General features: G+C 34.8%; 3 protein-coding genes across 3 annotated transcripts; 2 read left to right on the forward strand and 1 right to left on the reverse strand.

The window, feature by feature from the left end:
- Positions 1 to 66: 66 nt before the first annotated feature.
- Positions 67 to 2,500, reverse strand: LOC116297535 (uncharacterized). Its single transcript, XM_031705782.2, has 2 exons — positions 2,335 to 2,500; positions 67 to 811 (listed from the first exon to the last, which is right to left on the reverse strand). Exons 1-2 carry the CDS (start codon positions 2,469 to 2,471, stop codon positions 250 to 252), a joined length of 699 nt encoding a protein of 232 aa, XP_031561642.1. The 5' UTR covers positions 2,472 to 2,500; the 3' UTR covers positions 67 to 249.
- Positions 2,501 to 3,156: 656 nt separating this feature from the next.
- On the forward strand, positions 3,157 to 5,589 carry LOC116297536 (uncharacterized). The gene is made up of 2 exons (XM_031705783.2): positions 3,157 to 3,341; positions 4,383 to 5,589. The coding sequence occupies exon 2, from the start codon at positions 4,390 to 4,392 to the stop codon at positions 4,891 to 4,893; it is 504 nt and encodes a 167-aa protein (XP_031561643.1). The 5' UTR covers positions 3,157 to 3,341; positions 4,383 to 4,389; the 3' UTR covers positions 4,894 to 5,589.
- A 1,179-nt stretch (positions 5,590 to 6,768) lies between these two features.
- Positions 6,769 to 9,875, forward strand: LOC116297537 (uncharacterized). Its single transcript, XM_031705784.2, has 2 exons — positions 6,769 to 6,910; positions 9,244 to 9,875. The coding sequence occupies exon 2, from the start codon at positions 9,263 to 9,265 to the stop codon at positions 9,749 to 9,751; it is 489 nt and encodes a 162-aa protein (XP_031561644.1). The 5' UTR covers positions 6,769 to 6,910; positions 9,244 to 9,262; the 3' UTR covers positions 9,752 to 9,875.
- Positions 9,876 to 16,137: the final 6,262 nt, after the last annotated feature.

Consider the following 16,137-nt stretch of genomic DNA (forward strand, 5'->3'; position numbering starts at 1 on the left):
TCTGAGGAGGGTATATTTTATGTAGTTATCGAAATGATATTCAATTTGTGTACTCTCATTTCGGAATCATTCTGAAAAACAAACTTTAATTCTTTGAATTTACATTTTAATTATTCTAATTTTAATTTTTAAAATAACCCGTCTTTCCTATTTCCGGTTCCGGTTTCCTTGTCCTATGAGCCAGCGTTCCTTCTGGTCTCCGCTGAGAACGAAAATTATGCGGTAAAAAGTCTTCCTATTTTGTCATGATTAATTGTTTGTCTGATAGTAGAGGCCTAGAATAGCACTAATGATGCCTGTAACTTGCCCCATTAAAACACGAACGTCTTCCACAAACTTTCCATTGAACGTACTTTCTTTCTCGAAAATCACTCTTATCTCGTGACGAATGGATTTCAGGAGCTTCTGCGCTTGCGCAAAGCCGGGAATCTCAGCGCTACCTAATCTAAAAACTGCCTGGTTGAAGTCGCTGTCACTATCGTTTAGATACGGTGTTATCAAGTCGTCGCAGTTCTCTTTGGCCGAGCGGAGGATTGGGACGCCACTGTTCCATCGTTGTGTGTCATTTAGTACCTGGACCCAGTTGTTAACTGTGTTCAATACTAACTGCAAATCCTCTTTTTGGCGTTGTAAAGGAACGACGCGCCTCTCTAACCCACTGACTATCTTTTGTAGTCCATTTTTGCGAGTTTCAATCATCTTCATGGACATGGATGTACTAGATTCCAGGCCTCCCTCAGTCGTTGGTGTCAGACGGTAGCATGGTGACAAGGATTGCTCTGCTGCTCCGGACATTGGCAGTTTTAATCTGCTTGAAAACAAACAAGAGTGAACTAGTTTGGAGATGACAAGTTTCAATAAGCTCCTCTCCTCTCCTCTCCTCTCCTCTCCTCTCCTCTCCTCTCCTCTCCTCTCCTCTCCTCTCCTCTCCTCTCCTCTCCTCTCCTCTCCTCTCCTCTCCTCTCCTCTAGTGTATCTATTTGCCTGTGTCCTGGGGTGCCTGAGAATCGGCCGACCCATTGGACAGTTAGAAGTTCAATCGCTATATACGTAAATGTTTCCTGTGGGAGGGGAGGGAGGGATGATTTCGCTCTGTTTCTGCAAACTTATAAAAATATGAATTACCAAATACAGAAATTAAGGGTGTTAGCCAATTATAATTATACACCTCTTTACCTTCGGGCTCAATATTTTCCCATTTCAGAGACCACGTATCATTCTCTTTGTCTTTTGAGAATAACGAGAAAACATTACGTCCAAGAGTAATGAGGTCTATTACGACAGTAATTATAATATTATAACCTTTCGTAATCCATTGAAAATTTTTTAGTTCGTTCAGCTGACGATACTAAGCGAGACAGTTGGACTCACCCCCAGGGCTATTTCTATAGTATACCAAAACATAGCCACCCTTAACACCATATTTGGAAATACATGAACATTTTAACATCGAGCGAAATTGTTTTGATACTATGATGGCTTAGTAAGCCTACTCTCTTTCTTGAGTAAGTACTTGAGCTGCATTCTCCATTAACCTCTTTTCCTCTACCGAAAAAAATCTTTACAAATATTTTATATACATTTTTTTATGAAGCTATTGTGTAAGACTTTTTGTAAATTTAGAAGAGATTTTGAACTTCTAATATGAATTTTAGACTAAATGTTTTTTTTGAAAAAATGATTAAAGGCAATCGGAAATAAAAAGGCGAACGAATGAAGAGCTGAGAAGAATTTACATAACACCTTAAAAGAACAGTTTTCTTGCATAATTGAACATCTTTAATAGGACACTATGCTTTTGCCAAAAAAAATATGACGATAATGTTATTGTATCTCAGTACTACTATAAGCAAAAATAAAAAAGGAAAGGAAATTGGAAAGGAAAATTTGAAAATTTGAAGCTTTCAAAAAAAAATGAAATGATCGAATCAAAATATATCAAACGATCTAGCTTTGGTTTGTGAAACTTTACTTATATGATATGAACCAATTTACCAATCTTTATAGTTCATTTTCAGTTTATGCCGCAAAAAATACAGCAAAATAAAAGCAAAGTTAAAAATCAGTTTGGTTTTCAAACGAGGGAACTGTGAAATATTTTTCTTTTAAGAATTAAAAAATGCACCATTAAATTCCTTTTCCCTTTCACTGTTAAATCGATGCAAAAATTAGAAAAAATATTATATTTGAAGACACTGCATGAACGTTCATCAAAACTTGACGAAGCAGCATCTTGTAAATATCGCTATAAAACGCGCTAAAATTATTTCTTTACGCTATTTATTTTTGCAAGTAATTTAAGGTTAAGACAGTTAAATCATATAATTCACTCACCAGAATTTTTTGGGAGAATTCTTGGAACCTAGATAATATAGAAGCTCTTGTAGCTGGGAAATGTAGTTGAATATAGTTAGACAACACCCCACTTGGAGTGTTTTGTCTGGGTTGAGCTCGAAGATTAGAGCAGACATGTTTTATTCATGACTCAAGCGGACTCTAATTCAAATGTTCATTGATCCCCATCTATGGTAATGAATACAATTTCGTTAAAAAACGACATAAAGAAGTCGCTGCGACTTCCTAAACGTCACTTCACAAATACCCAGTTCTCAATGATTCATCTTTATTAAAAGAACCAATGAAAGTTTATTTGTTCTAGATATTTTTCTTAATTGTCATAGCTTTTTGATGGAGAATTCTCAGCTTAAGAAAGATTTTGTGGTTGAGATGAATATCTATCGAAGGATAAAAATAATCCTCATTCTCGGGTTTAAAATTGTAAATTTTATTTTTCTTGGAAAATAATTTAAAACTAAATAATTTGCAAAAATTCAGCGTAAAACTGAAAAAAAATTTTTTTGGAACGTCAATTGTATTTGACGTTTTCGAGATATTTCGGAACTCGGTTTCATTTAGGAAGGCATTTTTTCATTTATAAATACAATTTAGAAATCATACCAATAAGACTTTATAGGCGGAACTTCACTAATAATAAAATGCTTTTCAGATCAAATTCTTCATTCTTGGTTGCGAAATTGTGAATAATTTTTTTAAAAATGACGATGCTTTGAGATAAGGGGATTTACTCCAAGCTGACGCATTCCTGTGAAATACCTCAATTTTGTAAGAAAAATCTCTTGATTTATTAACGAATAGGTGTATATGCTAATATACACAAAAGGGAGTGTCGTTGTTGTCCCTCGCCCCAGGGCTCCATCAGCAGCTGGACATTGCTATTTTATATATTGTATTTGAAATTCATCTCTTTGGGTTGAAGTGTGCAGTGGAAGGACTGGTTATATTTTGATTTTTCAAGGACAACGCCTCTAAATCCCTCAAGAGTAAGTAAAAGCCTTATATTATTTGTCCTTTAGAGAGAAAATTTTGCTTAAAATGTTAGGCATAACGTATTGTAGACAGTTGACATTATATCTGAGCGTGGATGCGTTTGAATCACGCGAAAGGAAACCTTTTTTCATGTCATACCTCGTGTAAAAACGACTAACTTGGGTGTACCAACAATATTTTTAGAATCTAAGTTAATAGTTCATTAAATTTAACAACATCGTGCTATCATTTTACAAGTTATTCGTGTAACACAAACCTGTCGTAGCAGAGTAGAGGCTCTAAGATTATTCCTTCTTGTGCAAATGACAAATTGTAATTTATTTACTCATTCAACTTAACATTTTGGGCAGAATATTTCTCGTAATTCTTTTCCTTTAATTTGTATTTGAATTTTTGCAATCAAATTTAGCTTTTAAAAAATAAAAGCTAAAACGTTCTCAGATATGAGTTGGATTTATTTTAAAAATTGTCAATCTTTTTTTGTATTAAAAGAAGTACATACAAGATATTTCTTGCCTGCTTCTATTAATAAGACAATACAAAAATTATATCTTTTTTCCCGCATTTATTTAATTTCTACCAAGAATAGACTCCCCTATTTATTAACCACAGGACATTTGAATATCCATATCTTGCTAGTGTCAAAAGTTTCAAGGCCGAACCAGCTACGTTTCGCGTAATAACTTACTTGAATATTTAATGACGAGCGCTTTTCTCAGCGAGCGTAGACTGTCACTGGATGATTAAGTCTAATTCAACATCAGAGCAAATCTAAGGCCAGACAATTAGAAATTCAGTTATCAATATTTCAAGGCTGTTTTTTACCGGCTTTGAGTTTAAAAAATACAATTTTGTTTCTACAAGAAGTGCATTTTTTTGCTATACGTTTATATGCTCAAAAAGTGTAATACAAAGTAAGTCACGTGATTGCATTCCCTACATTTTTCTTGTTCTTCTTCAAATCCCTCAGCTCTCCTATTTCAACATATAAAATTCTTATTTATCGACTTATACAGTTGTGATTTTACTTCCAGACCCAAAATGGATCCTCCAGTCTTGTTGAGTGCCCTCGAAAGCATTAACGAAAAGAAAATGTCTTTCAAAAGAGTGATAGATCGAAAGAACGAGCTCACCTCAAGAATACAGGAGCTAACGAAGCTTGAAAGCTCGCTTGCAAAACAGCAGCAAGATTTAGAGTTCCTGATCACTTGTATAAAAGGCTGGGCGAATGATTTTGATAAAGTTCCACGAAATAACCAAGGTGTTCCCTATGTTAGAAATGTCAAAGAAATCTCTTCACAGATCAGTCGTTTACTAAACGATATCCATGGAGATTTCTATTTCCGAATGCAGAATTTAGTAACGGCAGACGTACCATGCTTCCAGCAAGTCTACGAAGGGTTAGAAATGCTTAAAAAACAGCTCTCCAAGATTATTCACGACGATGTGGCGTACAAAGCTACTTTTATTGAGGAAATTCGTCAGCTCTTGGGAAGACTGACTGGAATAGCTTCCACAATTATGGACGTATATTTTGAAAAATAACTTCTGCTTTAAACTAGGCAAAAAATAGACAATAATAAATATAATATAATGCAAAAAATAGATTATTTTTTCCCGGTAAAAGCTGTTCAAATATAGCAAGAATTGTAAGATGTTTTTACTATTAGGCATAAGAAATAACAAAAATAGAAATTTGAAAAATTGTTAAAAATATTAATTTTGAACTTTACCTTTATATGTTGATTACGTTTAGGAATTGTTAATTTTTAAAATGTATTTACAATATCCTTCTGACATGTAAGTGAGCTAGGTGGCTTTAATCGTTTATTTTTTTATTATTTATAAATTATTTTGTAACACAAAATCCTAGTTTAAATTATCAGTAGCTAAAAAATTTAATTCAAGCTCTGATAATAATACTTACAGAATTTTGAGATTATTTTGCTCACTTGAATAACATGCAAAAGTAGCAACGATTCTGCTGATTTTTCACTTTTATTTGCTTATATTATTTATTCAAGAATAATGATGTTATATTTATTTATTTATCTGAAAGTAATAAGTGAAAAATACTGCAGATTCTTCTGGTTTTTCTAGTGAAATCATTTTATGATTTAATTACTAGTTTCACACCATGAAAAAGGATTTCTTACCTTGGTTTGACATGTTTATTAAAACGTAAATACAACATAGTAAAGCATAGTGGTACAAATGCAAAATAAAGAAACTAAAACACCATTTAACTGATTTTATTGGTACTGACTAGCTTCACAAACATACAGGGACAAAGGTACAATATGAGTTAGCAAAGCACAAACTCGACCCTAAAAGGTCGAAAAAATAAAAAAAAAGTTTTTCTGTTAATGAAAAAGTGCAATCGCTCGCAGATGTCAATGGATTCCTCGTTTTGCTATAATCCAAAAACTGTGAAAAATTACTGTACAGCACAAAAGAAGTGAATTGGATTATTTTAGTAGACTAAAAAAGCCCTCAAAATAAACGAGCTTAATTGACGTTTAATTTGGCTTTTAGAGAAAGAAACCCTAAACATCTAGTCTTGTGTTTTCAAATACAAAATTAGACAGAAAATATACAATTATATTTTAGCTTCTTCTTTATATCTGACATTAAGCAAGGGCTACTTTTAATAATGATTTCTTTCAAAGTGGTTTTTGCTGTAGCACTTCCTTGATTAAAACCAGCGAGTCGCCAGTTTGCATAACCCTTCAGATTAAGCTTGGATTTCAACCAAAATTTATCATCTTGGCAAGAGTTGTCGCTTCTGTCTGGATAGCTTTTCATTCCACATGCATTAATAATTTTGATGACTTTGAACTAAGAAACACTGCTCAATCTAACCGGCTAGTAATGCTTGCACTAACCCAACCATAATCTATATTTCATCATGTTTATCTCTCAATAGCTTAATTTAAACCTTTTGTGTAAAAAGGGTTTAAATTTCATATCTTACTATCGCGAACTAAAAATTTGAATAAAAAATTAGATATAATGAAAAAATGTTGGAAACTATGTTTATAACCATATTTAGTATTGGAATTATTCTGGAACCCAACTGACGGCTGTTGAGACAAGCATTTTTAGTGGATGAGAATGAGAAGGGCTGTCAATAGTCCTCACTTGTTTTGAAAAGCTTTACGATAAGAGTGCTCTTCTGTCTAACGTTTGAACAAATACGACCCCAGTTGAAAATCAACTTCCAGACTAAACCAAATTTTTTTGAAGATGAGTGTCAATTCTGACTTATATAATGATTATTCCTAAAACAATTCGACTCAATGTACCGTGTTTTTTCTTAACCAGATGTTTTTGAATGGTATACGGTGCTAGCCAATCAGAGAGCAGTAACACCAAGTAGCCAATCACGATCCAGAGTTTAAAATATTTGGTCCGGAATATTTTGTTTTTGGGCGCGGCTTTGAATTCAAAATTTCTGCGACAGTATAGTCGTTATACTCGCGACGTTAATGGGGAATTTCGAATTGTGAGTTTGGAATAACAGCGAGAATTGGAATTTTAGAGGAATTACCCGCGAAAAAAGGTAGATATAAGAGCTTAGTGTATTTCTTTTAAACCAGAATGTTAGTAAATACGGGTTGAAATGTTATTCTAAGTTCTTGAATATAAAGCTTTCTATGCTTGCAGGGTTTATTCGCAATTTAATTCTGAGGAACAAGTCAGACCATTCACATTAATATTCAAGACTTATAAGTCGGTGACAATTCAGTATTGTAAAAGTTAAGATAGAGGATAGAAAATCAGATTAATGGATGACATTTATTCAAGGCCAAAAATTAAGAACAAAATGAAACCAGGCTGAGAAAAAGAAACTATGAAATTTAAGTCGTTTTAAATCACGAGACGTGAGTTTATTATTTTTTCTTAGCCTTCAATGTAATTCATTGAATTTCTTGAACCTTAATTCACGATGTCTGCAATCTTCATGATTATTTATATCTTATATCTTCTATATGGTTGGTCTCACGGGACAAACATCACTCTATGGTTAAGAATAAACTACCTTTATACCTTACCCGACCTAAATATTCAGGTATTTGCCCACATATTTTGACTACAAAAATCTTCAGTTACCCAATAATTGCTTATATATAACCACTCCTTTATTAGAAAAAAGAATATAGTTATCTCCTACTGTTTTACTATATTTAGTACTGAAATCAGACAGAGATAAAAATACACAATTGGCACCCCTACCGTCCAGCATAGCTCTTGCTATAAGTATGGCTTTAGTTCCTTGATAAGTGCTGTGATTGGATAGTATGCGCTTTATCGTGTTTTTACTTGGACTGCTTGTAGAATGCCCGAAGTATATATAATTTTCCGTTTCTTCTTTTTTTTAGGTTAGAGCGCACGCGCCTGTGACGCATAGTAGAGCATGCGTTTAATTATGTTTTAAAACGAAAAAGAAAGGGAAAAAAAGAAGAAAAAAAATTGAAATAAAATTTGAGTAGGTATAAGTTACAGGTCACCCATCCAGGTACTAATCCTCCTCAACCCGGCTTGACTTGATGTCTTGGATATGCCAATGTTTTGTCCACTGGTCCACGGTTTCAAGAAATTAGCAAAACAATAGCCTCGAAAACAATGCACCTGATAGACTAGACTTTTTAACATAAGTTTTTCAACCGATTCCGTGCGTGGCAGAGATGCAAGGGATTAGCCGATATGGTCTGGGGGCCGGCTGGTCTCTCCCCTGATGCTTCGGCTAGAACATTTTCTTGCGTAATTCGTACACCCAAGGGCAGAAGGATTTAATCGCCGTCAGGTCCGAAGTCCATACGCCGCCTCAGCTCTGCGGATGTCTCGGGGGTATGGCACCTTTGAATCGCAGTTAATATTTTTTTTAATTACAACATTTAAAAAAATTATTTTTAGATATTTGCGCCCGAATTCAACCTTATGTACATATTTTTTAAATACAATTCTATTAATTTGTTTAAAAAACTTTTTTTTGGATTTGACAAAAAATTGTTTAGGTGATTTTTTGAATTAATTAATCAGTGGTTTCATTTTGGTAGACAAGGGTAGTCAAACTCAACTTTTTTCACAAAATTTTCTCCGTTTTTCATATGGTACTAATGCGTTTTCTGGTAATTCGACTATACTAGCTTTTAAACTCAAAGGGCGTTTCCCAGCAACATGACTAGAAGTATCCAAATAAACTCGGCTCCTACTAGTTTTTATCAAGGACTCTTGCCTCATATGTATTCAGACAAAGGCCACAGCTTAACTTATGAAATGCAGAGTCTATCGAAAAGATTATCGACTATTTGATAGTGGTTTTTGAAATCCCATGTGCTTTGGCTAGACGCGGTTTATAATCAATCTGATCACTTATGATAACCACGCCCTCTTGTTTGACTGGCACATTACAATACTTCACACATAAGATGTAATGAGTAAGCGGTTTGGGCTTTAAGATGACACATCTTTACGTACTAGGCATATGGTTTTAATATAATTTGTCTGGTATGTTTCCTACTTTTGCCAAGCTCGATTTATGGCGTTTTTAATCACTTACTAATACATTGGGCTGCTTAATACTATGACTCATTGCAAACAAAGCTTATTCCCATTTCCAGTGCTCTCTCGAGAGTTGAGAATGCAACCGCAAGTCAAAAAGGTGCGGGTGCACTTAGGGTAAGGGATAACCCAAGATTTCGTATTCACATTAAATGAGCAGTAATAAGTTGAGCACTATGATTGGATCAACCGGTATTCCTTTCCTTAACACGCATTCCTTACCGTGACCGTGCCGCGTTTCCCTGAACCTTTACCGTACAATGAGTTCAATGTGATATGATATTGTTAATGTCTCAACAAAAATTCATAAGAACTGTCTTTTTTTAACAGGAATTTCAAAATCACTATAATGGCATCCGTGGCAAGCAGTAACGTAAGCGACCTGGTAACGAGAACAGAGAAACTGTCAATCAAATGCATCGCGTCCAATACTAAGATCCTAAAAACCAGAATCACCAAACTGGAAAAAATGTACGAAACAATGAAACAACAGCAGGACGACATCCAGTATTTGCTTGACGCTGTTCTCAAATGGGATGAAGACTTCAAAAGGGTCGTTCGCTTTAGCCAAGGCGTCCCACATATGAGAGGGACAAAGGACACGTGTTCCAAGATCAAAACCATCATGATTCCGAATGGAGAGTTTGATCGCACTATCAAGATCCTCGAAAAGGAAAATGTATCTGGATTCGCACGAGTTGTTCTTCTTTTCGCTGATTTCAAGTCTCTACTCGACGAGAAGTCACCGACAGCAAAATTCTCGGAGACCGTTCGGCAGACGCTCGGAGAGATTATCGGAACATTATACACTATATTGAACTTGTTTTATGATCAATAGAAATCATTATACAAATAAAATTAAGACCCTAATTTATTCTAATTTATTTAGTCGTATGCCATTGCCCGCCTAAGGGCGTGCATAACTTGCTAGGTGGAAATAAAAATAAAAATATCAAATTTTACCAGTTTTACCGTTGAGCTGAGTAGATGGAACTGATACATACACATACACAAATTAAAAACTACAATACAATACGCCAATATACGCACACATCGTAAACAAACAGGGGAAAGACTAGCTAGCCGGCCCGCTGACCAAATCCCTATCACTACACGCACGCGATTTGAAAAAGCAGAATTATAATTTTGGCGCTTTTCATAGCTATCTTTTAAAATCTCAAACGTAAAAGGAAGAAATCAAAAATAAACGAAAGACAAACACATGTTTTAAAAATCAAACCAAAAATAATAAATAAATTCCTTAGTATGAAAGAATTCACCAAACAATGCGCACCCATGTAAAGTACCACGTGTCTCAGGTAGCGATAAAAGCGCGAGCAAAAGGGCGGGAAAAATTCCCGCCAAAAGAATCCAAGTACACGCACGCGTGCGTCTTGCAAAAATTTTGGTTTGGTTTCTTCGACCTCACTTCTTCTTCGTTCCTTCGTCTAGCTAAAGGCAAAATTGTCACTCTTTTAATAGTTGAAAGCTTTTGAAAAACGCAAAATTGGAGTCCTAAAAAGTATACCAAGTAAAAATACTTTGTACTGGTGGCTTTTGTTTTAAAAAATTGTGATTTGAAACCCGGTAAAAAATAGAAACAGCAGTGCTTTTATCGACGACTCGAAACTTGTGAGGAAGATGGATTCCATGTATACTTCGGCTTCAAGTTCTTCAGCAATCACTTCTGGTTCTGTTTTTGGCTCTCTAGATGAAATTCTAGACGAGGGAGAAAGCGGTTGTCCTGCTTTTGACAGGTTAATCCAAAGAGCAGGTAAAAAAAGTAATGAAGTTTAAACTTCAACTTTTTGAACACAAATACAAGACAACGTGGTTTTAGAGTACAAACCTTATTCTAGTTAAGTTCTTAGCTTTTAAGGGTACTTTGACTGCAGGACTAAGATTTTTCATTCGTTGAACTTCAGAAAATGAGAATTCTGAATTGGTCAGACTTCTAGAGGAGGAAACACGAAAGCACTCAGGTAATTTTTAAAATTGTTAGATTTTTTTTATCCGTGGAAAGTTTTCAAACTTTCTGAACCAAGTAATTTTAAAACTGAACAGCATAAGTATTTGTTTATTTGTTAATAATCAAATACAGCACTTCAGAAGGAGCTTGAAGATGCAAACTCACAAAGAGAAATACTTGAACGGTCTTCTAAAAGTTTGAAGGAAGAAGAAAAACAGCTTCAAAGGCTTGCAAAGCAAAATAAAGAAATAGGCGAAAGGTGAAATATTAACTAACGTTTCTGAGTTTGAAAAAAATTTTAATATCAAAAGTATCGTCACCCAGATAATTTCTTTAAAATATTGTCAATTGGTTTTATTTTAGTCTGAAGAGAACAAATGCCTTACTCCACCAACATGAAGGGACTTTACAAAAGAAATATGAAAAAGCTTGCTCTGATCTACAAAAACTACAGTATGTTATGTTCATTATCCACTTTCATAAAATTGTCTATCTGTCTATACTATCTATCCATCTGAATTTATCCATGCATCCTTGCATATATCCATCTGTCCACCCCTCCCACTATCCAGCCATCCATAAAATCACACATTTTATCCATCCATCTATCCTCCCATTCATCAATCTATCCATCTGCATTCACCCCTCCCTCCCTTTCTCCATGCATCCTTCCATTCATTCATTCATAATAATTCATAATTATTATGAAGATATCCACATTCCCAATGATGCTATTAGACTAGATAATGTTGAAGTTGTGGACAAATACAAGGGCACATGGGATAGGTACTACGCCTTTTATGAAAAGTCAAAACTTGCAGTAGAATTGGCAAATATCAAGAAAACAGCAATGGAAAAGCAAAAGCAAGGTCAGTTTACATAATTAGTGGAAAATTGATTTTAGAGAGAAGATATTAGTTGACAGTAATAGTTGATGAAAAGGTTGACATGGGCAAAACCATGTAAGTTCTGAATTTTTATTTATTTCAGCAAGCGACATAGAGGAAAAGATTAAACATATGGAAATTCAACTTAAAGAAGCAGAAAAAGAAAAGAAAATCATTGAAGGTTAGATAAAGCATTATGGTTATTTTATGAATACATATAAAAAGAAGAAAAAAAAACAAAACAATGGCAAAACAAAATGTGATTACCTAAAATGATACCTCAATTCTTTTGACCAATCAGAGAAACTGAAAAATGGTCCAAAGTCTTCAAAAGCAGCAATAATTGAATTGTATCCTTTTGTGCCTAGTTCTAATAAAAAATTCACCTGCTATAAAGAAATGGCTGCTCAATGGGAAAACATGATGAATGGCCACATGTGACTGGTCAAGGACACTTAAGGCATTTAACCAGACAAGCGCCAATTTTGGCTGGACATTGTCCTTTGATCAGCTCAGCGTTGTTTTTAGGCCTGATGCAAAAATATGTTGCATGTGTTAAACAAACATTATTTGGGTGTAAGTTGCAAAATTGTCTATCACAATAATTATTATGTTTCCTGAATGAAAAACATATCAGAGCTGAACTATACACTCAAGCGACAAATACAATAAAACTTGGAAATGAGAAACTTGATCAGTTACAAAAGAACCAGAGAAAAGAAGATCTGGAAAATGTGATGGTTCCTTCAGCTAATTCAGAATATGAAGGTAATTAAATACTTAACTTAAGGAGTCAGTCTCATCTCTTTTATCTTTAGAGGTAACCCAACAAGATAGGAAAAAAAAGGATTTTAGTTAATTTTTTGGGGGGCCTGAGTCCCCTGGCTACGCCCCAGTTTATTAATCCAGTGGTTTCAGTAAAATAATTTTTATTTTTTAGAACAACAATTAGAGTGTGAAACAGAAAATATAGATGAAGGGCTTCAAAGGAAAGAAAGTCCAAAAGTGATAAATGAAGATCCATCCCATGAAGAAAATCAAAAGAATTGCCAAATACAACATTCACCTGTGGTAGTCAACATCAATCCTGAAAAACCACCACCACAACATCAACTTCATTCTTTTCAGGGGAGAAATCAAGAACCTATTAGCAGGAGCGTTGTCCAACCAATCCAAAAGGATCAATCTCCAAAGCAAGATTCATTTGCAAAGGAAGATAACTCCCAAATGCTATTGCAGTCAAAAACCCCACTGCTCCAGCTGTCCAATCAAAAGAAACTTTTAAATAGACCTTTTGACAGTCCTAGGCCTACAGCCATTAATACTAATGGATTGAAAAACTATGGTCGCTTTCTGTCGCCATATACACATATAAATGTACCTTACACTTTTCAAACATCACTGTCACCTGCAAGGGCTCCACAGTATCAACTTTTCAACAGCTCTTCTAAGGCACCTTGCACATCACAGCAATCCCAAAGCTGGATGCAAGGTAAGAATATTAAAACTATTTTGAAGACTCTTCAATAATAGAACTTTTTAGCCTTGATGTATGTTGTGCCCATTTCAGACCATGTGATGGCACTGCTGGGAGTTGATTCTTTTATATGTAAATATTTCCACATGTTGTCTAAAAGAACAATTCTCAAGGGAATGTCATGTGATCTGAAATGGACAATTGGCATACCAAGCTAACAAGGTCTATTAGGTTAGCAACTAAAGGTTCTTGTTTAATACCAATTCTCCTTGGGAGTTACACATGGCAATGAATCATTCACACACAGCTCCTGGAATCCAATTTGTGTCAATCATGGTAAGGTACAAATCCACGCATGCTTTAATAAAAGTACTGCTATGAACTCACCCTCCCTGCCACTCTGCTTTTCACTCATATAAATATACTTCCTATACTTTTTTTACGAGGAATTACAAGGAAAGATGTAAACCCCTATTTGTTATCCCCCCCTGGGGGGGGGGGGGGTACTACCACCCCTACCTGGGTAGGGGTGTGCTGCCAGGACCTCAAAACCCTGACCCTATCCCAGACCTAAAATTTTGATTTTACATACCCTACCCCAGACTAAAACTAAGAATTGTACACCCTATCCAAGACTAAAAGATGGAAAATACGGTTTTACAATCTATTGCAATCAACATTTACTAACATTTTTATCGTTTTTGTGTCTGCAGAAAGCGTAGCCTATTCGCCAGACAAAAATGACCAACTCATTAACCCTATCCCAGACTAAAATGATACCCTATCCCAGACAAAATGTTAAAAAATGATACCCTACCCCAGACCCAAAAGCCAAAAAACCATACCCTATAGGGCGGCACATACCCATATAGCAAATATCGGGGTTATCCCCTCTCCAAGTCATGATAACTCCCTATATTATGGAACTAATGAGTACACATATCTAATATTTACCAATTGGCTAGATTCATATAATAAAGCAACTAGCAATGAGGTCCAAATTGTCATGGACAACTCAGCTCCATCAAGGGATAAAACACATGTGGAACAAGCAAAAGTGACATCACAAGATTGTGAAGAGCAAATGATAACTGAAGACGTCACCCCAAGTAAGTTACTGGTCATCAAAGAGTTCTATTTTTCATGATCAGCAATTCTCTATCAATACCCTGTCTGTAAAGAGGTACACCAAGTTGTCTCATCCACAACTTATTTTTGGGGCTAGAGGTATATGGATATTTCCTGAAACTTCTCAAAATATATTCCTTTCAGACCCTCCCCACCCCTAATCCCCCTCCATGGGGAAGGTATGGGTATTTTCAGGAACTACACAAAAGACCCTCAACACCCTTAGGAAATTCAGACCTCCTACAAGCATCAATATAAATTCTGCAACTGCAAACCTAACTTGTTTACTTCATTGATCATAGTATTGAATGCATCCATAAAAAGTCCTGGACTTAGCAGTAACCCAGTTTCTCCCAAGACTCTGACCACAGAATCAGAAAGTTCAGATATATTCAACTTCACTGAGTACAGCGAAAGAGTAAGGTTGATAAACAAGTCCCCAGGAGAAGGATTCTCTTACCCAAGTCGACGGATGTTTGACACGGTTGAAAACATGGTAAGAAGAAGTACCTAACTCTTCATATAGGGGTCATTCAGTATGAAAATATGTTCATAAGGTACCCCTTGCATTATTAGATCCAGAAAGGAAACATTGACTAGAAATTTTGTGTCATGGTTTATTAATATAAAAGATGAAATTAAGATAGAAAGTTAGAGTGTTATTTTCAACATATTGTATAGCAATTGTTCTCTCTTTCCCAAATAGAATGAAGATTTTGACAAGTATGAAACCCTACCAAAGCAATCTCTCTTTCAACCATTTTTTGCAACAAGAGAAAATGAACCACACCAACAGGTACTTTAGATTAGAAAGAAATAATACAAATAATTTTCCATAGCAGTTTCCAAAACTTCAAATGCACAATATTATGAATATAATTTATTCAACATTTCTTATCAATATTATATTAACGATATTGATTAACAATTTGTGCATCACTACTTCACCTGTAAGTTAAAATAATATCTATCATACCTGTTTTAGAGTAAAACAGAGTGTTAATGTTTTTTCTCTATTAGTTCACAGGGAAATCTACCTTTTTTAGTATGGATCCTCAAAGCAATCAAGAAAATAGGGGTAATGAAAGCTTGTTCTTTTTTCTTAATTCAGTTTGTAAAGCATTGTCTTTATTATCCATAACCTTGCCCTCTATACCTTCCCTAGTCTTATGTGATGTACAATTTTCAAGTTATCCCTTCCTCTCACTCTAACAACTTGCTATTCTATGTTTATTCCTATACATATTACTTCAACAAACTTTATACTTGACCCCTTTTGGCAAGGTAGCCCTCAATTGCACCAGTTTTTCATATTGAAGAGAGAACTTAAAGAGATGAGCTACTCTGTGTGTATAATCTATCAGTACTTCTGTCTAAGCATTCCAGATTGGAACGCAAAACAATTAGATAGCAATACATGTATCTTTAGAGCATACAATGATTATTGAGGAGTGTTCAAACTGGTATTTTATCTTATCTCATGGGGTACCATACTATGACTATGTGGATTTTGAAGCCAGGTGAATAAATTGCATTTTTAACAATAGATTAAGAATAGAAAACATACCCTCTCTTCATCTCTTTTGTCCCATGAAACTAAATGAAATACTGTATATATAACAATCTTATCCAAGAAAGAAATTCCTTTCATAACCCATCTGTCCAATAATTGCAACAGATCTCTCATTTTGGGATTAAAAATAAAAAATAAGATGAATTACAAGTAATTTAGATTTTAAAGATAATATGTAACACAGAACTAG

Source organism: Actinia tenebrosa, unplaced genomic scaffold (assembly GCF_029948245.1).
Source record: "Actinia tenebrosa isolate PJP-AT-01 unplaced genomic scaffold, QUT_ActTen_1.0 PGA_scaffold14__42_contigs__length_11649687, whole genome shotgun sequence".
NCBI lineage: Eukaryota > Metazoa > Cnidaria > Anthozoa > Actiniaria > Actiniidae > Actinia > Actinia tenebrosa.